General features: G+C 39.9%; 1 protein-coding gene across 4 annotated transcripts; it reads right to left on the bottom strand.

Annotated features, from left to right (window-relative positions):
* On the bottom strand, positions 1-27,429 carry Ift25 (intraflagellar transport 25). Of its 4 annotated transcripts, XM_059254638.1 has the most exons (7): positions 27,306-27,420; positions 19,505-19,634; positions 17,671-17,783; positions 5,445-5,551; positions 3,883-3,951; positions 1,796-1,839; positions 1-207 (listed from the first exon to the last, which is right to left on the bottom strand). In XM_059254638.1, the coding sequence occupies exons 3-7, from the start codon at positions 17,766-17,768 to the stop codon at positions 94-96; spliced, it is 432 nt and encodes a 143-aa protein (XP_059110621.1). In that variant the 5' UTR covers positions 17,769-17,783; positions 19,505-19,634; positions 27,306-27,420; the 3' UTR covers positions 1-93. The 4 variants fall into 4 exon arrangements, with proteins under 4 accessions (XP_059110621.1, XP_059110622.1, XP_059110619.1 ...); XM_059254639.1 differs by lacking the exon at positions 19,505-19,634 and having other exon boundaries at positions 27,347-27,429; XM_059254636.1 differs by lacking the exon at positions 19,505-19,634 and having other exon boundaries at positions 27,306-27,427.
* Between the last annotated feature and the right edge of the window lie 109 nt (positions 27,430-27,538).

Genomic DNA, 27,538 nt, shown 5'->3' with positions numbered 1-27,538 from the left:
TGATACAAATCTCTTTAATAGTAAACATATCAAAGATAACATTGTTTCTATAAATATATTTTAAAAGTAGTTCAGAGCATTTTGTTGTAATTACTAAGGAAGATTTGAGACTGTTAGTCCCTCCGCAGAAATGCTATGCACAGATGCAAAATGATCGAAGGCTGAAACAATGATGAATCTCAAGAAAGTGGCGTAGCCATCTCGTGCCTGTAAGGAGAAAAAAAATCAATATGAATGCTTTTAGCAATCCTAGCAAACTATTAACAGGCAATTGGCAGAACAACAGCTTTGATGATGAAGAGTAACTTTCTTCTTTTTTTTTTTTTTTTCCCCCTGAGACAGGGTTTCTCTGTGTAGTTTTGGAGCGTGTCCTGGATCTCACTCTGTAGACCAGGCTGGCCTCGAACTCACAGAAATCTGCCTGGCTCTGCCTCCCGAGTGCTGGGATTAAAGGTGTGTGCCACCACTGCCCAGCCTGAAGAGTAGCTTTCTAACATATAACAAAATATAATCGTGTTCAGAAGACAAGCCAGCTTTGTCTAGCAGTTTTGTCTGGGAGTGATTCAGCATGGTATCTATCACTCATGGTTTTATGAAAAACAGTGGGAGGACTATAAACTACAAATGTACATCGCTGAGCAACTCTGTTTTACAAGTGTCTTTCTAAAGTACTATTCATACTAAGCAGTTTCTGTCAGTTAGTGATGCCTTGGAAATATACTATCCTGAAGCATGACTATACTTTCACATTTATATAATTTCCCTAGAAACCAATTTGGCAATATATGTAAAAAGCCATAAAATACATATACTCTTGTGCCCAGCAATTCCATTCCATGAAATTTAATCCTAGAAAAAAAATGTGAAGGTCATAATGCCCAGAGCATATATTAATATTCGCTATGAATTACTTGTAATGACAGAAAAAATAAATTAGCTTAAATGTCTGTAAATACATAAACAGTACCTTAAAACATAATTATAAAGCTTGGAATATAATATTAAGTTTAAAAAGATGACATAAGGTTTTCTACACATTTTGTTGTAACTATCTGAGGTCTATGGTTAGCAGTAGAGGAATGAATGGAGTCGATCTGCTATGACAATAATAAAAGTGTGAGTGGCTTCCAGCCCCCCATTCTGCCTCCTGGAGAGCAGCTGTACACCAACACTGGCACCTAAACATACTTGGAGTGTTTTACTAGTTCCTGTTTGTTTAACGAGGGCATGCCAAACTAGCAGAGACAGAGGAGTCCTGATGAAGCAGCAGCTTCCATCTGTCAGTGGGCATTCACTCCACTTGACAAGGAGAGCCCAATGGAATGCTGTCAGAAAGCACGGGTTCTCTTTCCACTTCAGCTCTCTCTGGCTTATTTGTTGCTGATCCTATGCTCTAGTTCCCTTATCTAAACCTCTCTTGTCCTTTCACGTGTAATTAACATCCATCTTTGACATCTCAACCCTTTTAGTCTCCTATTCTAAACAGCCTAAAGAATCAAACGAAAAAAGTAAATACTTTAAAAATAAATGATTGAACAAAATAAAACAAATAAATGAATTCAATTGTTGTATCCATGTAGCCACTTTCTCCAGGATTGGTTGAAAAAAAAAAAGAGCCTAATTAATAATACATTTAGCTAATAAAATCATTGAGAATAATCTCTAATGGTTAAATAGGCAAAGAACTGCTAATACCATGAGCATATTCATCATGAATAATTCATACTAGGAAAGTTTAAAATTTAAATTGGGCTCACTAAAGATAATCTTATCCCTACAGGGTATGTTCACTCACCACAATTTCTTCATTTTGAAGCTGTCCTTCAGTGTGTACTAAATCTAAAACACAAATTTAATAGAAATAAATTAAGGTTCAAATATATAAGGATAGCTATGGAAATTTGTGCCCAGCAAAATGTGATTATTTGGCAAACTACAAGTTACAGCCAGATTTAAAGGAATTATCATTATTTGGGGGTTGATTTAAGACATATGACTTCAAAAAAACTAATGAGCTATAAAATACCTCTAGTGAGTATAAACAAAAGACAATGCAAGTATAAATTATACTAAAGAAATATAAAGCAAGAATTGATAAAATGCAGAAGCCCCCACCCCTTTTATTGACCAAGTTCCTAATAGTAATTTCAGATTTTTATGTAAGGAGCCATTTTTCCCACAGGAAAATTTCACTGTGATGTAGAATGGCCTGTGACATGATCTCTCCTGGTACTCAAATTTAATAACATATTACTGGAATCATTTATTTAGCCATGAATTAATTATATTGAGTATTCTTTCAGAAACATCAACTATTTAGTTAATATAATAACACCTTTTGACATTAATTTGTACCAAATAATGTACAGAATTTCAAAAGCTACCCAGGACCAAAGGGTTAGACTTTGGGAAGTAAGATCCTGGAGCCTTTTTTTCTGCTTCCTAATGCCTTCCTTAGATAACAGAGAACTATTGTCCCCTGTTTCCCTGTGCCTTCTTCTCTAGGTATGCTCCCCAGCAGTAAATGTTTTCCACCTTCTAGCCTGGTATTGTAGTACACACCCAGAATCCCAGCACTCAGGAGACTGAGGCAGGAGGATTGATTATAATAAGCTCCAGACCAGCCTAGACTACATAAAGAATAAAAACCTATATAGAAATTGGTGGTGGGAGGTGGGGGGTGGGAGGCTTCAGAGATGGCTCAGTGGTTAAGAGCACTGCACTGACTATTCTTCTAGAGGACCTGGGTTCAGTTCCCAGAACCCACATAGCAGCTCACAACTGTCTATAATCACAGTCCCAGGGGATCTGACGCCTACCTTCTGGCTTCCGTGGGCACCAGGCATGGATGTGGTGCATAGATATACATGTAGACAAAACATCCATACACGTTAAATAAATAATTCTTTTTTTACATTTAGGTTGTTTTTTTTCCTGGAATTATAATATGTTTATGCTCTCTTTATTTATTTATAAGTTAAGTTATATTGTGGTAAGTAGAAATCTAGGTTCTTAAACCATTATCAACTTCCTAGTCTAACCAGATGAATAGTACACTGCTAAAATAAGAAACCAATTGTGAACCAGTCTCGTTCATACTTTCTACATCACCTGCTGCTCTCAAATTCTAGGCCTTCCTGGGGTTCCATGTAATAAATTAGCTTACTTCTTGATATTACTTGGTTACAACCTAATCTTCTATGTTCCAGAATTTATTGCTGTCCCTCTGGCAATAATATCTATTGATCTACATTTGGCTGGTTCACTAGGTTGATGTTTTCTTTTCTCCCTAAAGTTGTATGTGTTTTTATTATACTGTTTTCACAGTATTTGCTAAGAAAAGGAGATAGACACATGAGGTCATTAGGTATGTTTGTGCTTAAATGGAGGATAGCAATTTAGCTGATAATGTTTATCAAAAGGAACTTTTTTTTTTAAACAGGGACTCACTATGTCACGTTGGCTAGCCTAGAAAGATCTATGTAGATCAAGGTGGCCTCAAACTCAGAGATTCCCCCTGCCTCTGCTTTCTGAATTGTGGGATTGAGGACATGTGCTACCATGCCCAGTTCAGCTGATATTTAAACAGTATCATTAATCAGGAAGGAAAGGTACAAAACTAATATTTGTTTGCTTGTCGATATATAAGCTACTCGTTCTCAAAAGCCTTAAATGTGTCATCTCTATTTTTGATAACCTAAATTTTGAAAATGTGAATTGTTATATAAACAATACATGAAGAAGACTACAAAATGTGTGTTTTTCTAGGCCTTACCTGTGTTAAAGAATCACCTTTTATTTACCAAAATGCAGGTGGACTGACAGCAGAGTCAGAGGCCAGGCATCTACTCATGCTCAGAACAATGTTGGCAACACACCTACCCTTTTCAACCCACTGCTCAAAATCGAATGGCTCTTTAGACGTGGTCTTTTCGATCCTCAAGGTCCGCACTGGCATTATAAATAAACAGAATAAATAAAGATGTTAATTAGCTATTGAATTCTATTTTGTTGTTTCTGTTCTTCTTTTCCCTGCTACTTGACTACCATAGATTGATGGGTACTACTCAAAGTGCTAGGACCAGGAATAACAAATCCTGGAAGCTGTGACTGTTTTTCCATAAGTCCCTATGGCAAAATGTAACACTGTATAATGGCAATCTTAGCAGTGTTTAACACTACAGAGCACAAATCTAATACAGCTTTTCTGAATCTGGTTATTATCTGGAGCATTTATATACTGGTTATGATATTTCTAGTAGCCTGGTCATAAGCCTTTATGGAGAACATGTTTTGAGTCAGGTATGTTCATTCTCTCTTGGCTGAAGTCTTTATGAGAAAGGTATTATTAACCCACTTTCCTGATAAGGACACAGGCTTACAGAAGCCAGGCAAGGTGTCCAATGGACTAAAGCTAGTAAATGCAGAACAAGAGTTCACAGATGAGGCCTGTCTGGCTCTAGAGCCTCCAAAATTCATGGCAGAAGCATAACAAGCATGCAGATATCTTCTTTATACACAGGCTTTCCTCCATTGTTTCCATGTGACCTCCCAGAACCATCCTTCCCTTTCTCTGTCCTATTCTGGAGGGGCTGGCTTCTATAGATTATATCTCCTAGACTAACTTACCAACTAGCTTCTGGAAAGCACTAGAAGATTGGAGGGCGGAATATTTTATCTACACTCTGTCCTGCTTCATGCCAAGTCTTTGAGAGTGGTCTTGTGTATATATATACTATATAGCTTCTGATAGCCAGGCCCCTCTGTACAGTCCCCAAATCTCCATGGGATCTGGGAACACTTCCCTTGTCCCAGGACAGCAGTGGCTCCCTACTGTAGCTAGTTTCTGAGAGCCATTAACCCTTATTCATTCCTGCATCCCAGGCCAGAATTTTATAAGTAGATCTAGTAATAAAGTCTCTTCATTTGAAACATCTGGGATCTATTCTGTTTCCTGCCATGATTCCTTCTGTCTGATACACTTCATCACAGACAGGACTTGATGTTCTGAGGGGAGAGTCCACTCTTAATCCCCAGACAACGTCATTAGCAATAGAAGAAGCGAAACTATCCGATGGGAATAATTGGGGTTATCAGATTTACCGAAAGAGTCCGAGAACTCCAGCTAAATGAACCTGGGATGAAGATGTCATAGAATCTAGTATCTTGACAAGCCAGCTTCTTACATCCCTAACAGAGTCTCTGCCAAAGACTCTCCCATAGTAAACTGCATGGAAATGATGATGTGCTTTGGAAGGGTTTCAAATTTACAGTTTAAGAGAGGCTAATTGTGCTGAAGGCAGTTAACCCATACTCTCCACCTCCCATTTCATCAATAAAACTAGGTCCCGTGCTATAAAGAAAAACTAGTTTTTTGGCCAAAAGTTGACATGTGTCCTCTGCCTGTGGAAAAATAATACAAAATTAATGTGTGACTTGCTTACCTAAATAACTTTGGATCACAAGCTTTTCAATCTTTACATGTTTGTGAAAACAAATAATGAACTCCTGGGGAAACATGCCCGTGGTGGTCCAAAAGGTTTCTGGATTCCTAATGTTAATTTTAAAGGAATAAAAGGAATAGACAGATATAAAAATGTAATCATAATGTTCTAATGAATATTAGAAACAGCTACTGTCTTATTTTACAATCCCTTTCTAACTTGGTTTTGTCTATAATCTCCCCAACTTTAGTACCCTCTTTTTACTCCTAACAGATATTGTCTTCTAAAATGCTGCAGCAGAACTGATGTTCCTCCCATCTAAAAGCCTTCAGCAGTCCCCTATTGACTATAAACCCAACCTCTTTAGTTCCATCATTAAACTATATTGCCTCCCATCACGACGTCATCCCATTACTGCTGCCACAGCAAGCTGCTTACAACTCTCAAACACATCATGTAGACTCATGCTTCTATACCTAACTTAATGAGTTCTCTTGACCCCAAATCTCTTCTTCCTCTTGCAAAAGTTAATGGTCCCTTCTCCAACTCCAGCAGATGACAATCATGTCCTCTGTGCTTTCCACTTGCCTCATAGCATCCGTTCCCACCCTAGACATGTATCTCTTGTGCTTTTATGGCTCCTATGGACCCAGACACTTGCCTTTCTTTATTTTTAATGATCTTTTTTTAAAAAAAGATTTATTTATTTATTATGTATACAGTGCTCTGTCTGCATGCATGTCTGCATACCAGAAGAAGGCATCAGATCTCACTATAGATAGTTGTGAGCCACCATGTGGGTGCTGGGAATTGAACTCAGGACCTCTGGAAGAACAGCCAGTGCTCTTAACCTCTGAGCCATCTCTCCAGACCCAATCTTTCTTTATTTTTATGTTCCTAATAACTATTATAGTTGGGGACCTATAGTATATGAACAATGTTTGCTGAAATAAAACTGAAGTTTCAAGTCTCAGACACACACACACACACACACACACACACACACACACACGTTACATGAATATAATTTCTATAGTCAATACCATATATGAAATCATCTGTTGCAGGTATGGCATTGGCTATAGGAATAATCATTTCTATTTTAAACAATATAATCCTTTTCTTTCTTTCTTGGGGAGTAAAAGTTCAATACAATGAAATTTAAGTGTAATGAGTTTTGATAAATGTATATTCTCATGTAACTTATTCACTAAGGTAACCAATACCAACAATGAGGGTAAAGAACATTCCCATGATTCCAAAAATTCCCTTGTCTTTCTTCTAGACAATTTCTCCATGCCCTTAGCCAACAGCTGCTTTAATTTCTATCATGGACCATGCAATAGTGTATGCAATGAACATTACATTATTCATTCATTGCAGGTTTTTTTTTTTTCAGTGCTGTGGAGTGAACCAGGGGCCTGTATGCTATAGGCAAGGAAGGGTTGTACTGCTGAGCTTCACCCTTAGCTTGTTCTGTCTCTGCTTCCCCACTGATCCAAGATGGAGTTTCTCTGTGTAGCCCTAGCTGTCCCTGGAACTCGCTCTGTAGACCAGGCTAGCCTCGTACTCAAAACTATCTGCCTGTCTCTGCCTCCTGAGTGCTGGGATTAAATGCGTGCACCATCACTGCCCAGTGCTTGTACTGTCTTTTTGAAGCAAGGTTTCACTAGGTTGCTCAGGATGGCCTGAAACTTGCTATGTAGCTGAGGATGACCTTGAACTGTTCATCCTCCCGCTTCTACATCTCTCTACCTCCCAAGTGCTAGGAGTACATGTATGCACCAGCACACTCAGTTTACACCATTCTGGGAACTAACCCTGGGCTTCATGCATGCAGGCAAGCACTCTACCAACTAAGCTACGCCTCCAGCTTCTGTAAGTGAAATTTACAGTTTTACTTCCAACTAACACACAGCAATACAATTAACTTTATAATTCCTTGATTTTTGTATCCACTGAGTTTACTTACTAGCTCTATTAATCCACACCCCCACTTTTTTCTTTTGAGTTAGGGGGTTGAGACAGGGTTTAACTGTGAAGCCCAGCTTGGTCTTTATGCTCCTACCTCAGCTTCTCAAGTGCTTGGAATAGGCTTTTGCCATCATGACCAGTTTTTTGTTTTGTTTTGTAGATTCTTTGGGGTTTTTCACATCATCTGTGAACAGACAGTGTTACTGTTTCTCATTTCTCTTCCTTTCATGTCCCTTTTTATCTTACTGTACTCACTGAGATCGCCAGAAGACAAAGCCAGCAAGGACTTTTCCAATCTTAGGAGGAAAGTAGTTCCAGTTTGACCACTGAGCTGAAAAGTGTCTTTATCAGACTGAGAGACCCTCTTCTCTTAGGTTGTTGAGAGCAGACACCAAAATGAATAATAGATTTTGTCAAATGCTTTTCTGTCTTTCCTGATATAGGATTTTTCTTTCCAGGATATCATGCATATAGCCTAGGCTACCCCTAAACTCATTATGTAGCCGAGACTAGCCTTGTACTTCTGATCTTGCCTTTACTTCCCCAATGCTGGGGTTACAGACATGTGCTCATTCTACTAATATGGTGAATTATTCTACATTTCACCTTGTATTCCTGTGATATTATGCATGGATCAGTCTTGTATTCCCAGGGTAAACTACACTTTTTAGATTCCATTCTTTGGGTTTTCGTGTTTTTATCTTTGTTTGGTTGACACAGGGTCTTGCTACAAAGATTAGGCTGGCCTCAGCCTGGAATTCATGATGCTCCCGCCTCGGCCTCTCCAGTGTGAGGATTGTAAGAATGTGCTACTACATTCAATTCAATTTAAAATATTTTATTAAAAGCTTTCAATTTACTTTCAGAAAGAACACTGGTCTTCAATATTCTTTCTTGTAATGCTCTGTCTGGTTTTGATAATAGGATAATAGGAAGTCCCCCCTCCCATCTGTTGAGGATTGATTCCTAAAACATGATAGGCAAGCACTCTATCACTGAGCTATACTCTAGCTTTGTTTGTTTTTAAAAGGATTTGTAAAATATTGATATTTCTTCTTTGAGTATTTGATAGTTTCTGTAATGGGTAGGTGTGTCTGTTCAAGTTTTCTACTTCACCTTGTATCATTTAATTTTTACATTTTATTTTACGTGTATGGGTGTTTTCCTGCATGTGTATCTGTATACCATGTGCACACAGTGCCCATAGAGGCCAGAAGGGGGCATCAGATCTCCTGGAACTGGAGTTACAAACTGCTGTGAGCTGCAACATGGGTGCTGGCAACTGAACCAGGAAACTGCAAGAACAGCCAGCGTTCTTAACCTGCTGAGCCATCTCTCCAGCCCAACCCTGTGTTATCTTTACAGTTTAAATTACTTAAGGCTTGTCCCTTTCCTCTAAGTTGTTAAATTTATTAGCTTAATTTTGTTATTTATAATGTAATGGCTATTCTTTCAGACTCTCTATTAATATGGTTTCTTTCTTTTTAGTACCGAGTATTTATGCTTTCTGTATTTGTTTGCTTGTTGAAACGGAGTCTGTATATGCAGCTTTGCTGGCCTTGAATTTAGGAATCTCCTGTCTCATCTCCTGAGCACTAAAATTATAGATTAGAGCTGGAGATAATACTCAAGGCTTCATGCATGCTAGACAAGCAGTCTACCAACTGAGTGACATCCCAGCCGTTATATTTTCTTCTACCTTCTTTGGGTTTAATTTGTTCCTTTTCCTAGATTCCCAAACTGAATATTTACATTGGTTTTATTTTTTAACTTCTTTCAGACAGGGCCTTACTGTGTAGCCGCCCAGAGGCCTCTGGATACTAAGATCGCAGGTGTGAGCTAGCACTCCCAGCTAAGCACATTTTCTTCATGACTTCAGTCTTCTGAGATTGATGGGACTTATTTTCCAGGACACTTCAGGGAAATTCAATGTGCACTTGTCTCATATACCACCACTGATGACAGTATTTCAAATGAATTAATGAAGATAACTGATAGCATTGTTCAGATCATCTGAATCTTTATTGACTCATGTTTTGTTCTAGCTTTATTAATAGAAGAATGTTAAATTATCCAACTGCAGATTTCGTTCATCTTTCAGTTTCCCCATATATATATATATATATATTTGTAACGTCCTGAGGAATTGACCCTCTAACAGTATCAAATAGCCTTTTATTCCCAGAAATCTTATTTTCTACTTTATTATGAATGTAGCTAAGCCTCATTCAAGAAGATAATTTTTTTTTTTTTTTTTTTTTTTTTTTTTTTTTTTTTTTTTTTTTTGGTTTTTCAAGACAAGGTTTCTCTGTATAGCTTTGCGCCTTTCCTGGAACTCACTTGGTAGCCCAGGCTGGCCTCGAACTCACAGAGATCCGCCTGCCTCTGCCTCCCGAGTGCTGGGATTAAAGGCGTGCGCCACCACCGCCCGGCAGAAGATAATTTTTTATTTACTCACTTTCAACCTATTCACATTTATAATTTTTTATTATAGTTTCTTTTGTGTGTATATATAACTGTATGTGGAACCCATGGTACACGTGGGAAGGGTAAGGGCAAGGAACAACTTTCAGGCATCAACTTTGCTTCACCATGTGGGTCTAAAGAACTGAACTCAGGTTACTATACTCGGTGGCAAATGCCTTTATCTGCTGAGCCATCTCACTGGCATCTACGCAGGGGTTTTTGTTTTAAAGAATGTTAGCATTTAATTAATCTCCCTATGTGGCTTCAAGTCATCAGGACACAGAAACTCCCAACACCCTTAATCTCCTCAGCTCTTCCTCTGAAGCATCTGGCTTTCACAATGACAGCCTGCTTAGGGAACTTTCTCTTCCACAGAACTTTGTGGTATCAGGATCATACTACATCAGTGATTGACGTAGCTCTGGTCTTGTTTTTGGCAGCTTACCACATCTGCTTACTGACAAATGTTCACAGTTTATCCAGGTTGATAGTTGGGCAGAAGCTCTGGTTCTTTCTAAGTGATAATGCTTCATACCAACTTCCCCAAAGTCACCTGAATGGTACTTGTCAAAGTTGATCCTGTGGGGATGCATGCTGTCAGTGTTACCCTGACCTCCTGGCTGCTTCTAATGCTGACTGATACAGTCATGGCCAAGAAGTCTTCTGGGTCTTCCTCAGTCTGGGTGACATAGCAACAGCCATAAGGAAAAAGCTTTTTTTCTTTAAAGACAGGATCTCACTGTATTATTCCTGGCTGGCATGGAAATCACTCTGTAGACCAAGTTGGCCTTGAACTCAGAGAGATCCACCTGACTCTGCCTCTGGAGTGCTGGGATTAAAGGTTTGCAGAGTTATCATGCACACCTAGGGTCCTCAAGTGGCAGGATTACAGGCACATACCATGACATCAGGGTAGCTCTTTCTTTTGTTTATTTTAAAAGTGTTATCGTGGTTACTGTCAAAGTTAATATAGAAAAAACCTGCTGGACTGGGGAGATGAATCAGCAGTTAAAATCTTGCCATGGAAGCAAGAAAGACAAAATTTGGCTCTCCAGGTAAACACAGCAGCTCCCCTATAATTCCAGCCTAGGAAGGTGGAGCCAAGGGATGCCCAGAGCAAGCTGGCTAGCAAGACTGGCCTTATCACTGGGGAGCCCTGGATTTCACTGGGAAACCCTGCCTTAATGAATAAGGGGGAAGGGCAATCAATAGAGGAAGATTCTGGATATCAACCTCAGGCCTCCACATACATGTACATACAGAGAGAAACACACACACACACACACACACACACACACACACACACACACACTGTACACTGTCTTAGTTGCTTTTCAATTGCTCTGATAAAACACTGTCACTAAGGCAACTTATAAAAAAATTGGGGGCTCACAGTTCTAGAGGGTTAGCTATTAGCATCAATCATGTCAGGAAGCATGTTAGCAGGCAGTTATGCACGGCGCTGGAGCAGATGAAAGCTTATATCCTTATCTGCAAGCAGGAGGCAGAGAGAGCTAACAGGCAATGGCATGAGCTTTTGAAACCTTAAAGCTTACCCGCAGTGATATACCACCAACAAAGCCACACCTCCTAATCCTTCTCAAACAGCTCCACCAACTGGGGACCATGTTTTCAAAGATATGAGCATAAGGGGGCCATTCTCATTCAAACCACCATATACACCATATACTCAACCACGTGAAAATGCAGAAAAAAGAGAGAGCCTTGTGATAATCAAATCACTCAGAACTTCATGTTTGTGCTACAGTAATATACTTTACATGTGTAATAAATTCCATAATATAATGTTTTTTAATCACTAAGTGATTAGCTATCTCTCAGAAAAATAGAGTTATCCAAATATCTTTTTATTTCTAGTACATTACATAAAGTTTTTTTTCTGGTATTATACCTCTTCAAACTGAAAACTTCATTTAATACTTTCTGTCATGCAAGTTTACCTGTAACAAATAAATTATCTTTACTTTGGAAGTATGTTCAGCAGAGAAAGAATTCTAGGTTGACAGGGTTTGTTTTTTTTTTTTATATATATATATCTGTTTACGCCTCCTTTTCAGTGTCTGTCAGACACTGCACTGCTGATGAGCTCTCTCTGGTAAACAAGCCTGCTGCCGTCGGGCTTGTACAGCAGTGTCTTCACCTGCAGAGCCATCTCCCTGCTCCTAAGCTGGTGGGTTTTGTTTTTTAAGTAAAATTAGAAAAGTAGAAACAATGTCTACTTAAAATGCATAAATACTACATGCTCTAGCAATATAAGTGAATATTGTTTGACAATAAAAAATTAAATAGTAATATGTACTACAAGATACAGGAACCTTAAAATCATGTAAGTGAAAGAAGCATCACAACAGTCCCCATGCTAGCAGAGTGTGGTGGCTCATGCTAAGATAGAAGGATCCTGGCAAGTTCAAGGCCAGCCAGATTTACACCAAGAATTCCAGGCCAGTCAACTCCTCACTTAGACTTGGTCATAAAAACATTAAAAAGGGGGCTGGAGGGATGGCTCAGAGGTTAAGAGTACTGGCTGCTCTTACAAAGAACCTGACTTGGATTCCCAGTACTTATATGGTGGGCTCACAACCATCTGTAACTTTAGTGCCAGGGGATCTGACACCCTCTTCTGGCCTCTGTGGGTACCAGGCACACATTGGGTATACAGGCAAAATACCCATACCCATAAATTAAACACACATACACACACACACACACACCCCGAAAACCAATGAACAATAGATCTCATATGAGATAGGCATGATGATGCACATGTATACCTCTAACTCTTAGCATTTGGAAGGCTAAGGCAGGAGGATTGCTATGGGTTTGGGGCCAGCCTGAGATACACAATCAATTGCTTCAGCTAGTGTCATCCCACTTTAAACAAAACAAAACAAAACAAAAAAAAAACAAAAAAACCCTCAAACCACAATATGTATGATTCCTTTGATATGATTCAACTATAACATTTAACTGTACTATGCAAAAAGGACCACTTCTTCCTCGGGGTGTGGGGTGGATGAGTATGTATTGGGCACTGAACACAGATCACACTTGTGCAGGGATCTACCATTATAGTCCTAGTTTTTGGTTTTTTTCCCCCCATTTTTTAAAATTTGAGACAGTATTTTGCTAAACTGCCCGGGCTGGCCTCCAGCTTCACTGAAGCACTCCTGTCTCCGCCTTCCAAGTGCTGAGACAGCTCACACCCAGCTTTGTTGTTTCTCTGTGGAGTTTCTTTTCTCCTTTTCCACTGCCATAGTAAGTACAGAGGACAAAGGCAGGGTCAAGAGGAAATAAATACATTCACTTTAACCCTTCTTTCTGGCCAAGTGTAATCCCAGGATTGGGGGAATAGAGGCAGAAAGATCAGGAGGTCAAGGTCATTTTTGTCTATATAGTGGGTTCTATGCCAGCCTGATTACAAGAGACTCCATCTCAAACAAACAAACAAACAAACAAACAAAAACCAAATAGCCACCAAAAAACAGTACAACTAACTTGTAAGAAAAGTTAAAGTATTCATCATCAGCATAAGATAATCCTCACTGTAGGGATAAATTTACAGCATCACTTTCTCCAAGTAACTCTGTAGCTATTTCCATTTAGATCAAACAATCTTTCAGCAGAAAATAATTTTAATATCTACTATATAAAGCCTATTAGTGATTGCTAGAACCACATAGATTAAAAATCTCTGGGGCTGGAGAGATGGCTCAGCAGTTAAGAGCACTGATTCCTCATTCAGAGGACCTAGGTTCAATTCCTAGCACTCCCACGGCAGCTCACAACTGCCTATAACTCAGATTTCAGGGGATCCGATGCCCTCTTTTGGCCTCCATGGCACCAGACATGCATGCAGGCAAACACTCATACACATAACATATTTTTTTAAAGCTTTAAATGGGGGGGCATGATAAGTTGATCTTGCCTTAAAAAAACTATCTATCTCCAATTAAAGTGAGGAGTGTTTCTGGAAAGACCTCTATTCTAAATGAACAACTTAAGACAAATCTCTGCAGTTCTGTGTATGTATGTAACTAATTTTTTTATAGCAAGTCAGTGGTATAAATAACGATTACTCGACTTTCATGGGAAATATAAAACAAAGGAAAACTATGAGACATAGGCGATGGCAGGTACTAAGTTTTCGATTCAAGCCTTAAGTCTGAGCCATACAGAACCTTTAGTTGGGAGTCAGAAGGCACGCGTATTAGTTGATTCTATCATTCGTTTATCTGTGTGATTTTTTTAATTTATTTTTTTAATTTTTCTTTGTTAAGAAATTTTCTACTCACTCCTCATGCTATCCACAGACCCCCCTCCTCCCATTTTTTTTTAAACAAATTGTTTTACCTTTGGTAATCTTTTTGTTCATCTTTAAAATGAGGTTGAAAATACCTTTTTATTATTATTATTATTATTATTTTTTATTTTTTTGGTTTTTCGAGACAGGGTTTCTCTGTGTAATGTTGCGCCTTTCCTGGAACTCACTCTGTAGTCCAGGCTGGCCTCGAACTCACAGAGATCCACCTGGCTCTGCCTCCCGAGTGCTGGGATTAAAGGCGTGCGCCACCACCGCCCGGCCAAAAATACCTTTTTTAAAAAAGGTTTATTTACTTTATGTGTATGTGCATGAGTTTGTGTGTTTATACTACATGCCCAAACAGTTGCCCACAGAGGTTAGAAAAGGATGTTAGATCCCTTGGAGCAGGAGTTACAGGAGGTCATGAGTCATCTAACATAGGTGCTAAGACAAAACTCTAGTCCTCTCCAAGAGCAGCAAGCACTCTTTACCTGAGACATCTTATCAGACCTCCCACCCCCTTTATTTTCGACAGGGCCTCACTATACAGTCCAGGCAAGCCTTGAATTCAAGGCACTTCTCCTCCTGCCTCAGTCTCCCAGTACTATAAGATTAGAGTTATGAGACACCAAGCCCAGTTGAAAGTAGTTTTTATATGTGTTTATCACTTCCCAAACTGTAAAGCCCTATACAAATTTGCAGTCACAAGTATGTGTGTATACATTTATATATGTTTGCATGTGTATAAATTACACTCTCATGCTTTCCAACATTAGTTCAACAAATATTTGGTGTTCTAAATCAACAAACTAGTCAACAAACAGTTCAAGATGCTGTAGAGTCAAAGGTAAACAAAACACAGGCTGATTTCCAAGAATTTACAGCTGAGAGAGAGCACTAATATTACAGACAAAAAAAATTACAAAAAAATGAAACAAATCAAATCATACAATTTCATAACAGAGACTTAAACCAAATGCTCCTGGAGCCTAGCAAAGACATGAATAACCCCGCCTGAGGGAAAGGGTGCTAGAAAGGAGTAGCAACTGACCTTGAAGGAAGAGGTCTGATTGTTGAGATCTTGTCAAGCACAATATACTGTGGAGACTCATAACATCTCCATCTTACAACTGGCTCTGCCTCCATAATTAAAACCAGTGTTAAATGTGTACAGCTGTCTTCCAACAAGTCTAAAATAAAGATAATCTAATAGATCCTTTCAGCTCTAAAATGATATGATTCCACCAGTCAAACTGGCTAAGTATACACCTTGAGAGGATTTAGAAGAATAATAAGCCAGAACTATTTAAAAGAGGTGTTCTCAGAATAGAGAGATGGCTCAGAGGTAAAGAGTACTGGCTACTCTCCCAGAAGACCCAGCACCCACAAGGTGGCTCACAATGGTCTGTAACTCCAGTCAAGGGGATCTGACATCCTCTCCTGGCTTCTCCAGGCACTCCACACATCTGGTACACAGACATATGTGCAGGTAAAACACCCACATATAAAACAAAATTTTAAAATTAATAAATAAAAGGTGTGTTCTCCATTAGCCACTTTTTCTTGGCACTAAAGGTCTGAGAATACTACTGACCTCTACCCAGAATAAGCTCTAGCGCTGGCATGTGTAAACTGGCATGTGTAAACTGGAATGAAGCACACAACGCAGGATGTTTCAGAATATTTGTGTACACTGTAAAAATGTGTCTCTGCCTGAGGCACCTTCTGATTGGTTTAATAGAGAGCTAAATGGCGGGAGAGAATAGGTGGGACCTCTGGGCAGAGAGAGAAACTGAGAGGAGAAATTGAGGCCGAGGCTCTCAAATTCACCAGCGAGACACGGAGAGGAAACAGGAGAATGGAAGAAAGGCTGTAACACCATGTGGCAGAACGTAGATTAATACGAACATTAATTTAAGTTATAAGAGCTAGTTGGGAAAAAGTCTAAGCTAAGGCCAAGCTTTCATAATTAGTAATAAATCTCTGAGTTATTTGCCGGCTGGTGGGCCCAGAAAGTCCGACCACAGCAGGACGGGCAAGTCGTGAAGCATTCAGCTCAGCAAAGACGCTGCTTAGACAGGCAATATACACGAAGTAACAATGTTTATATATTTCCAAGAAATCTGGAATTAAACCAACATCAGATATTAAAATTTATATCCATAGAATGAAGTTTCAGTCTTGGGCTTTTGTCTCAGTAAATCACTTTTAAAAATCTATTTACGGGCTGGAGGATGTCTCAGCAGTGAAGCGCATTAGCTGCTCTTGCAGAGGACCTGGGTTTGGTTCCTAGCACCTACACAGCAGCTCACAACTGTAACTCACATCTCTAACTCCAGTCTAGGAGATCTGACACCCTCTTCTGTCCTTGAACATTGCACACATGTGGTACATATACACACATATATGCAAAACATCAGTACGAATAAAATAAAAACAAATAAAATTTAAAACACACACACACCTTTTTGCAAACTAGGAATGATGGAACACAATTATACTCCTGGACACTGGAGGCTGAGACAGGAGAATTTTGAGTTTAAGTTACATAGTAAGTTAACTGTGTAAGTCTTGAGTTTAGGTTACACAGTTTAGGTTACACAGTAAGACCTTGTCTTAGAAAACGCAAAAAAGGGGGCTGGAGAGATGGCTCAGAGGTTAAGAGCACTGCTTGCTCTTCCAAAGGTCCTGAGTTCAATTCCCAGCAACCACATGGTGGCTCACAACCATCTGTAATGAGATCTGCTGCCCTCTTCTGGCCTGCAGGGATACATGCAGACAGAACACTGTATACATAATAAATAAATCTTTAAAAAAAAAAAAAAAAAAAAAAAAAAAAAAAAGAAAACGCAAAAAAAAAAAAAAAAAGGGGGGGGTACAAACAGGAAAAAAGCCGTGGGAACAGCATGATGGTAGAGTACTTGTCTACCCTCGGAGGGCCCTAGATTCAATTTCCATCACTGAAAAAGAGAATAAATTGGAAAAAAAAAAAAAAACTGAATCTGTTTGCCCAAAAGTCTAAGAATTGTTAAGGATTAAAAACCTTAAATCGCCGGGCGGTGGTGGTACACGCCTTTGATCCCAGCACTCGGGAGGCAGAGGCAGGCGGATCTCTGTGAGTTCGAGGCCAGCCTGGGCTACCAAGTGAGTTCCAGGAGAGGCGCAAAGCTACACAGAGAAACCCTGTCTCGAAAAACGAAAAAAAAAAAAAAAAACCACAAACAAACAAAAACAAACAAAAAAAACCCAAAAAAACAAAACAAAAAAAACCCAACCTTAAATCTTCACAACTGGATTAGCTAAAGAATGACTCCACAAATAGACACTATGAAGTCATCTAGCTCACTAAGTATTTATTACACCACTTGATAGTGCCCGTTGTTATAGAATAGGCCCCAGCACTCAAGGGGCTCCCTTCTCTGACACTAAGCCTGGAAGCAGAACAGAAGGAACAGCCACTCCTACCCATCGATGATATTCTCAGGTGGGTGCTTTTCATCACTCGAGGTAGCCAGAATCACCTCAGTCCCTTCCGTGCTCAAACAGAGATCGGTCTTCTTCATCTCAAAGCCTTTAACCTGAAATGTTTATAAAAATACAGTGAAAAAGCCAACTCTCCATTCTCAACAGAAGAGAAAGCAAGGCTGTTGCCTAGCACACCGTTTAACAACAAGCTATTCCACACGTGGGAGGGACTTGCACACTGGTTCCTGCAAACGCTGGCCCTCTCCTGGATGACCTATAAAATACGATCATTCCCACTTCTAGTCTCCACAAAATGTCTTTGACTACGTGAACTGGCATCATTATTCTGTTTCTAAAATTAAAACCCTCAGTTATTATACAGAGATAGTTAACAAGCTACGGTGACAGAAATTACGGGTTTTTTTTTTTACTATTTATGAATTTTAAAAAAAATTGGAGAGTAAATATAGGTATTTTGTGAGTTTCTACACCCTTATCAATCCAAGCATCAAAGAATGCTTACTTTGCGGGTTTTTGTTTTTGAGACTGGGTCACTCTGTAGCCCAGGCTGCCCTAGAACTTACAGTAATCTTCCCGCCTCAGCCTCCCAAGTGCTAGGATTACAGGTATGAGCCACCACACCTGGCTGTATTTTTGATTTTTTTCCTTTGGGAGGAGACAAGGTCACTCATACTTAGGATTCTCTTCTGTCTACTCCCTGGGAGTTGGGATTTCAGGTCTGCCCACCAAACCAGGCTCCTTTACAATCTGGCACGCTATCTTTGGTTGCGTTTTTGAGATGAGAGTTTTGCTTTACTAGCCATGCTGTCCTCAAGAACCCCCAGGCTCATGTGATCCCCCTCCCTCAGTCTCTCCAACAGCTAAAACTACAGGGACCCATAACAGCAGCAGCTATCATTTTCTGAATAGGAACATGAAATAAGGAAAGTGATACCCTTATTTTAAAATTCTGAACTAGTCACCTGGTCAGAGACTTAAACCCATCTCTGCTGAAGAAACTTTGTTGAGCTCCACTATGGAGGCTACAGATCCTCTCAGATCTTATCCTCTGCTTCACCAACCTTGTTCGGATGGTGATGCAGATAGATACGAAGTAACTAGACAGCTGTGTGTATGCGTGTGGGAGTACCAGAAGACAAGCACAGGAATACCATTTACCTCCTCTGAGGGGCTCTCACTGGCACTTCGCCAGTGCCCAGCTGAACAGCCCATGCCACCATATCTGGCTTTTTCCCAAGGATTCTAGGGATCAGAGTTCAGTTCCTAGCACTCACATGGGGCAGCCTACAGCTACCTGAAGTTCAGCTCCTGGGAATCTAATCCCTTTTCTGACTTTTTGTGTGCACGCACCTGCAGGCACACAAACAAGAAAAAAAAAAAACTTAAATCATATTCTAGATACAAAGCCTGTTACATGTATCTTTATAAATGTCTTCTCCCAATCCATGATTGATTTTTCTTTTTAAATTTGTTTTTGAAGCAGGTTCTCACTATTAGCTCAAACTCTGATCCTCCTGCCTCAACCTCCTGACTGCTAGGACTACAGATGTGCTTCACCATGCTTTGTTTATGGCTTGGGCTTTGGTGTTGATGCAAGAGTTGCCTACCCAACTATAACATGCACACAAAAAAGGGACCAAATCACAAACATATATTCAATAAAGCTTTACAAAGCCAACACATCAGGGTAAGGAAATACTAGAGCTTGTGAGAAGTCTTCCTCATCCCTTCCTGAGTCTACCTCTCCCTCCTCCCCACTAGGAGAGTGGTCCTATTTCTAATACTGTCGATCAATCGTCTACATTTCACGTACATGGAATCTTGTGCAGGCTTGTTGGTATCTGGCGTCTCTCTCCCCTTATGTCTGTGAATTTATCACTGTCACATGCAGCACTGTTAAGTACAATTAGGTACAGCTGCAGCACAGCCCCCACACATGTCACCTGAGATGAGATCAAAGAAACAAGCCCTCGTGAAGCTTCACAGGAAGCTAGTGCTAGCTGAAAAGCAAAGAAAGGTTTCTTTGGTTTAGGGTACATAAGAGACAAACCCAATGAAGGAGAAATTAAGCTTACTACATAGTTATTTGAAACCAGAAGTTAACTGAACATTTAAAATTGCAACATGGTCTAACCCAGCAGAAGAACTGATTTGTCTCTGAGCCCAGCTCCCAGACAAAGGAAAAGATGTGAACTCTCCAGGGGGTACTTATCTACTTACTCTACCTTCTGTTGAGACACTACATCAAATAAAATTAGAAACAGCTCAACAGATGACTCAGGTCCTGGAGCTACCGTGTGCTAATTTATGTCAGACAATACAAAGGTAACTATAAATCTGCTAAATAATTTAGAAAGACATGGAGAAAATGGATTAAAAAACGACTTTTACAAGACAAATGAAAATTCAAAAGGAACAACACAGAAATTCAGGAATTGAAAAATACGGTTATCTAAAGTTTTAAAAAACGTTACTTAACATCACATAGGATTTAGTATTAAGCAAAGATCAGTGGGACTGGCAAGATGGCTCAGTCAGTAAAGGTGCTTCCAGCCACACCTGATGTGAGTTCAATCCCCAGAACACACAGTGGAAGGAGATCTGACCACTCTTTTCTGGTCTCCACAAGCACCCACATACATATGGCATGCACACAGAAACACACATACATAAACAAAATAAATATTTTAAAAAATAAGTGAAGGAAGCTGGAGAGATGGCTCAGTGGTTAACAGCTGCTCTTGTAGAGGATCCAGGTTCAGTTCCCAGCACTCTTGTGGTAGCTAACTACCATCTGAACTCCAGTCCCAAAGGGTCTGATGCCCTCTTCTGGCCTCTGAGGGCACTTCATGTATGTACTATACAGACATACATGCAAGCAAAACACCCATTCACATAAAATAAAAATAAATTAACTTAAAAATAAACAAGTGAACAGAGCATCAGACTTATGAAGTAAAAACAAACTAGTCTGAAATATGCACAATTGGAATTGGTATCTTAGAAGGAGGAAACTGAATAATGTAGGACAATTTTATGAAGAAATATGGCTGAAATTTTCCCCAAATCTAAACTATAAACTCACAACTCCAAGAAATTCTGAACTTTAAGTTGAACAAACACATAGAAGATTCTACTTAGGCACATCAGTCAATTGCTAAAAAAAGAAAAGCGGTCAGAGCAAAAACCACAATAACTTGTCTCTGGAAAGACTGATACCTCCAGAAGGGTACTTGACTAACGCAGGTCGTTTTTAGTCCAATCAAGACTAAAATGTTTCTAGGCTAGATCCAGATCTTGAGAAGAAATGAAAAGCACTAGAGATGGTAAATACACTGTTAACAGAACAGCTTAAAGTTTTCTTTAAAGGACCACTGACCTGGGCTGCAGGCATGACTTAGTAATAGAGTACTTGCCTTATACACAAGAGGTCCTGGGCTGTATCCCCAGCATCAAAACAAGAACAACAGAAAAGACCCAATCTACTGAGTGGCCTAAACATAATAGCAATGGAAAGTAGAGATGCAGAAGCAGCAAATGTGAGCCTGGTGTGGTGGCATATGCCTATAATTCAAGTACTCAGGGTGGAGGTAGGAGGGTAGAGCTCAAGTTTATCCTCAAGTGTATAATAGCAAGCTGGACACCAATCTGCGCTCTACAAGACCTTTCTATTAATCTGGGCTATACAAGACCTTTCTCAAAAATAAAAAACAAAATAAAGGCAATAAATAATACAAAGCAAGAAGAAAGTAACGAAAGTATATTTATAGATCATGTTAGTAAAATTCTTAACACTGAACATGAAATAATACAATATTAATTCAATATAGACTAGGGGATAGGGATACAGCTCAGTGGTAAAGCACTGACCTTGCATGCACAATGCCTTGCGTTAGATCTCAGCACTGCAAAACCAGAGACAGACAGAGAGACAGACAGACAGAGACACTAGGATGTTAAGGATGCATGTCATAATCCTAGGATTATATAGTAACTAATAACGAGAAAACCAACAAACAAACAAAGAAGGTTTCTCTGGTTCATGGTGGAAGTTTGGTCTCTACTATAACTATACTGTAAGGTGGTGGGACCTTTAAGAGATGAAACCTCTGGAAGGTGAATGGGTCACAATAGGCTTCCTAAAGGGATTATTAATGCTAGTCTCAGAGAGTAGGTTGGGCTTTATAGGAGTGATTCATTTCTGTGAATAGGCCTGGTCCATCCCTGCTCTCCTGCTTCCTTCTCTTGCTTTATGACCTCTCCTTCCCCCTATATGCTATCACCTATGAGGTCCTCACCCAAGCCAAGCAAATGTTAGCACGTTCTTTGCCCTCCAGAACGATGTATTAAATAAACTTATTTTCTTTACAAATTACCCAGCTTCAAGTAATTTGTTATAGAAGTACAAAACAGGCTAAGATAAAAGCCAACAGAGAAGAATAAAAAGGCAATACCAGAAAAATACTTGACTATATTGAAAGAAGGCAGGAACACAGATTTAAACAAAAACACATTATTTCCCCATTTTCCATTAGTAAATTAAACACTAGATTAGACTGAATTTAAAAATCAATCAAATAATATTTTCAAGAGACACACTCTAATTTTATAAAGACACAGACTGAAAGCAAATGATAGAATACAGTATACTTTGTTTTTCTTCTTTCTTCCCAGACAGGGTCTTTTTATATAGCCTGAGCTGGCTTTGAACTTGCTATGCAGTACACACTGACTTTGCATACTTGATCCTCCTGATTTATCCTCTTATGTGCTAGGATTATAGGCCTGTGTCACTATGCTTGACAGGTATACATTATAATATTCAGCAAGGGAAGTTCCTCTATTTACCATTTAAAATTTGTTTGGTGCTATACTTTGAACCTTATTAGAAACAATTCCATTAAATTTATGGATTAAAGTGGAGAGAATTGGCATGCTTCTATGAATAGGTGTCATGTATCTAGCATATAACTGCATTTACTTAGGACTTTTTAAGTCCTTAAAATATTATACAGTTTATCAACATCTCTTTACCCCATCTTAGATTTTTTAACTCTTGGTCACTAGTTTCTACTGCTACTGTAAAGGAGATCTTTGTAAAAACAATACTCAAAATTCCTTATTCTTAGCCAAACAATGGGTATTTACCACATTTTAACACTAGATGTCAAATTTGTGTTTGATCTAGTAAAATGATGTTTTACTAGATCTTATTGTTCTAAGAATTTTTTGTACTAGTTTGTTAAACTTTTTCTTTTAAATGAATAAGCATTGCATTCTATCAAATTCATGTATTAAGATACCATGTGGCTTTTAAAAAAAATTATTTATGTACTTTTTTAGGTATGAGTGCTCTGTCTGCATGTATACCTACATGCCAGAACAGGGCATCAGATCCCATTATAGATGGTTGTAAGTCATCATGTGGGTGCTGGCAACTGAACTCAGAACCGCTGGAAGATCAGCCAATGCTCTTAAATGCTGAGCCATCTCTCCAGACCCCCATATGGCTTTCCTTAAGAATATTAATGTGATCAATTAAATAAAATGTTTCTAATGCTACAGTATCCCCAGGTCCTGGCCAGAAAAAAAAAGTCTACATGCCCAAGATGCATTATTTTTATCCAAAGATTTGCTACTTTCATGTTTAGAATTTTTTGCCATTTAATCAGTTTTATAGCCCTGGGATTAGGATGGTATTTCAAAGGAAATAAGGAGCTGGAAAGCTTTCTCTAGTTATTGGAACAATTTTATGTAGAGTAGGGATTATTAGAGAATGGAGTAGTTGAGTAGGAGAGTGCTGGCCTAACATGTTATCTAGGTTTGGTCATTTTTACACACACACTGGGGGAGGGGGGTATTTGATCCATAGCTGGTTTATAGGGCCTGTTTTATTGTTGTTGTTTGTTTGTTTAAGTCCTTACTATGTTTACAGTGCTGGCCTCAAACCTGTGATTCACCTACCTCAGCCTCCCTAGTGACAGAATCACAGGAGTGTGCCAGTGTATCACCCAGCCCAGCTCTAGAGCAATTTTTTATTACTTCAAATTTGGTAGTTCTATTCAGGATTTCTATACCTTCTTGAATCAATTTTTATAATTTAAATATTTTAAAATAATTTTACTTATTATTATTACTGAGTGTGTATGTATGTTTATGTTGGTGGGAGCGTCATGGTGCCTGTGAAAGTCAGAAGACAACTTGAAGAAATCAGTTGTCTCCTTCTACCTTTATGTAGGTTTTTGGGTACCGAACTCAGATAGTCCAGGCTTATATACCAAGCACTTTCCCAGCTGAGGCATCTTGTAGACCTTATATTAATTACTGATAACTTTTTTTTTTTTTTTTTTTTTTTTTTGGTTTTTTGAGACAGGGTTTCTCTGTGTAGCTTTGCGCCTTTCCTGGAACTCGCTTTGGAGACCAGGCTGGCCTTGAACTGGGATTAAAGGCGTGCGCCACCACCGCCCAGCAATTACTGATAACTTTTAATTCATTTATTTTTGGATTTTAGATTAGCACTTGGATTTTAGATTAGTTCACTTTCTATTATAGTTTAAAAACAGTACCAATGGTACTGACAACCATGGCTATACTGTGAAAACTATGTTCTAGCATTTCCGTGTGCATTTTTCTTGACCAATCTTACCATAACCTTTATACTATCGATACCAGAGAACTGGTATTGGATGGATATTGTTAATCCTTAAAGAGGAGGAAAATAAAGAATTCCTACATATATGTTGATGGACCTAGACATTAATTACACACAAAATTCTTAATTTATTAAGAATTGAAAATGTACAGACAAGTAAAATTGAAGGTAATAATAACATTAACTACCAACTTACACCAAAGTAGTTCTTTCTCTTTCTTGGAGTTCCTATCAATTAGGAACATGTTTGTTCTGAACAACATAACAAATATTTTCGAGATACACTTTGGACCAAGGAAATATGGGCTGGATGACAGTGCTTTCAAAAACTATAACTCTTTGAATAGCTATACTCAGAGAATAATTATTAGCAAGACAAAATGAACTTGTGGAAGATTTGTATTATTATCTTAGTTAGTACTTCTTAAATTTATCTTTTAGAGTGCTAGAGATTGAACCTAGCTACGGAGTAAGATCCTATCACCCCCACCATGGGATAAAGTAAAGATATTTTAGACAACACTGTTGTTAACTAAGGGTATCAGAAGCATGCTTATCAACTCTGCAGACAACACTAAGCTGAGACGTTAGCTTCCATGATGAATGACAGAACTGACCCTCAAAAAGAAATGGCGGAAGGATAGGGGCATAGTTCAGTTGTACAGCATGTGCTTAGCATGTTCATGAGCCTGGATTCAATTGGGGGGTGGGGAGGAGAGGGGGAGAGGGAGAGAGGAGGAGAGGGGGTGAGGGGGAGAGGGGGAGAGAGAGAAAGAGAGAGAGAGAGAGAGAGAGAGAGAGAGAGAGAGAGAGAGAGAGAGAGAGAGAGAGACAAGCTGGAGAAAAGTTTCAGTGGTACAAGGTCATGCTCATCCATTTACATATTGTCTATGACTGCCTATGTGTGGCAGAACCAAGTAGCTGTCACAGACTATAAAGCCTAAAATACTATTTGGCCCTTCACAACCCTTGATCTAGATATATTAAAATTTAACTGGTTTGGTCCACAACAAAATCAACAGAAGACAACACTGCTCCAAAGGTAAAATTTTAAAATGCTATTTTAGATTATACTGAAAGTTAGGCTGAGGGTGTGGCTCAATGGGAAAGTGCCTTCCTGGCAAGCACGAGGCCCCAGGTTTATTCTCCAGTACCCCAACAAAACAAAACACAATTTAAGAAGTTAAAGAGGGCCAGGCGGTGGTGGCGCACGCCTTTAATCCCAGCACTCGGGAGGCAGAGGCAGGCGGATCTCTGTGAGTTCAAGGCCAGCCTGGGCTACAGAGTGAGTTCCAGGAAAGGCACAAAGCTACACAGAGAAACCCTGTCTCGAAAAACAAAACAAACAAAAAAAAAAACAAAAAAAAAAAACAAAAAAAAAGTTAAAGAGGTACTATATTCCATCAAATTCTTTGAACACCAACCAACAAGAGGCCCAATTGTACTAAGTGCCAAGGCACTACACCAGTAAAGGTTAATATAATCTGCAACTTGAAATTCGCTTCCTGTCAAGCTGATAATGGACACACAACTAGTAGCTGGGCGCCATCAGTGTGATTCACATCTAGAATACTGTGTTCGGTTCTAGGAAGAGCCTTTCAAGGACATTATGAAGTTCCATACGTTCAGGAGCATGTCCCCCTTCCCCTGCACACACAAACAAATAAACGTAATAAAAATCTAAATAAACAACTTTTTAAAAAGTTACAGTGCCTCCTCTGGCAGTGCATGTACTAAGGGTGCACGCCTCTGCAAAGGATGACAAACAAATTTGTGGTGTATTTTCTAATTCTACTTTTGCTACCTGAATTAATGTGAACGTCTCAAAACAGGCAAATGCAGTATGTATATTTCATGTGGATAATAATGTATAAGGGAGAATTACAAGTCAGGGATGATGTCACATATACTGGGAAGGTGGGGGCTGGAGGATTGGAAGTGAGTTTAAGGCCGTCCTGGGCTACAAGAGGCCTGTTCTCAAAACAAAAACAAAAAAACCAAGTAAACAAGAGTTAACATTTAGGGAAATGTTCTTGAATTGATGTATATAGTAGATGAATGGGATCCAGCGTGTACTCTTCAAATGCTCAGTTCTTTTCTTACCTCATTCTTAAATGATCTAAGATGTCTACGAAAAGAGCAAACAAGTGCTTTAATACATAACGTATTTCGTACCTCCTAGAACCACCAGTATCTGTCCTGCTAGACGTGGAAGAAAGGGGGCAGACGTTGGGTTTTCATTAAGTTTTTGTTGCAATTAATGAGAAAGAGGCAAACCAACCCCAAGTTAACCCATGAAACCGGTTACTCAGCAGACATGTTTCCATAGCTTCAAGATGCAGGTTTTGTGTGTTCTACAATCAGGGACTCCCGGTGCCTTATCCTTCACCAGGGCCATAGTTTTCTTCTCCTGTGCACAGTGTGGCCATTTCTGGTCCTTCTCTGAGAAAACCTTTGGGTCAAGTCCTGGGTTGATTTTCTTGTTGGCCAGCACCCTTGGCTCTGGGTGCTCTTACATCGGCGCGCCCCAAATCCTTTCCTATGCCATCCACTGGTAACTCCCGTGTAAATTTGAAAAACGGTCATCCTCTGTCTCCCAGAGCGGCGGCCCAGACACAGTCCTCTCACGTCCTGGCAAGCCCCAGACCCAAATGATTTAAAATAGCCTAAATGCACCCGCATTGACTTTAAATACAATTTATAACTGAGTTTGGACGATGCTGATGATGTCTTACATTTTGTTCTTCCTTTCGAGGAGGTCAAAGCATCATTTCAGGTCACTAAAAGGTTCTTGGGGAGGGGCCCTAGGTCTCCAAGACAGAGAGAGAGAGGCCAGGCCCTGGTCAGACTGCCCTCTCCCAGTGACGTCGCCGCACCACCCGCGGTCGCCTGCCGCGCATCCTCTCACAACCGCTCCCTTCCCGCTCGCATCCCTCTGCTCGCCTCGCCACCAGACTCCCACCTCTCGGGTGCCCGCCCAACACGCAGCGCAGACCCGCTCGCCTGGGCCTCGGGTAGCTCCGCCAAGGGACCGTCCGCTCGCTATCCCCGCCCGGCACGGCCCCGGGCCCCGAGCCGAGCCCCGCCCCGCCCCGCCCCGCCCCGCCCCGCCCCGCCCCGCCCCGCCCCCGCCTCGGCGGAGTTCCCAGGCGCGCGCCCGGCGCAGCTCCGCCCCGCCCTCCTCCGGGCGCTGGA

Source organism: Peromyscus eremicus, chromosome 2 (genome assembly GCF_949786415.1).
Source record: "Peromyscus eremicus chromosome 2, PerEre_H2_v1, whole genome shotgun sequence".
In the NCBI taxonomy this organism is placed as follows: domain Eukaryota; kingdom Metazoa; phylum Chordata; class Mammalia; order Rodentia; family Cricetidae; genus Peromyscus; species Peromyscus eremicus.
This window is presented reverse-complemented; position numbering and strand designations above follow the sequence as displayed.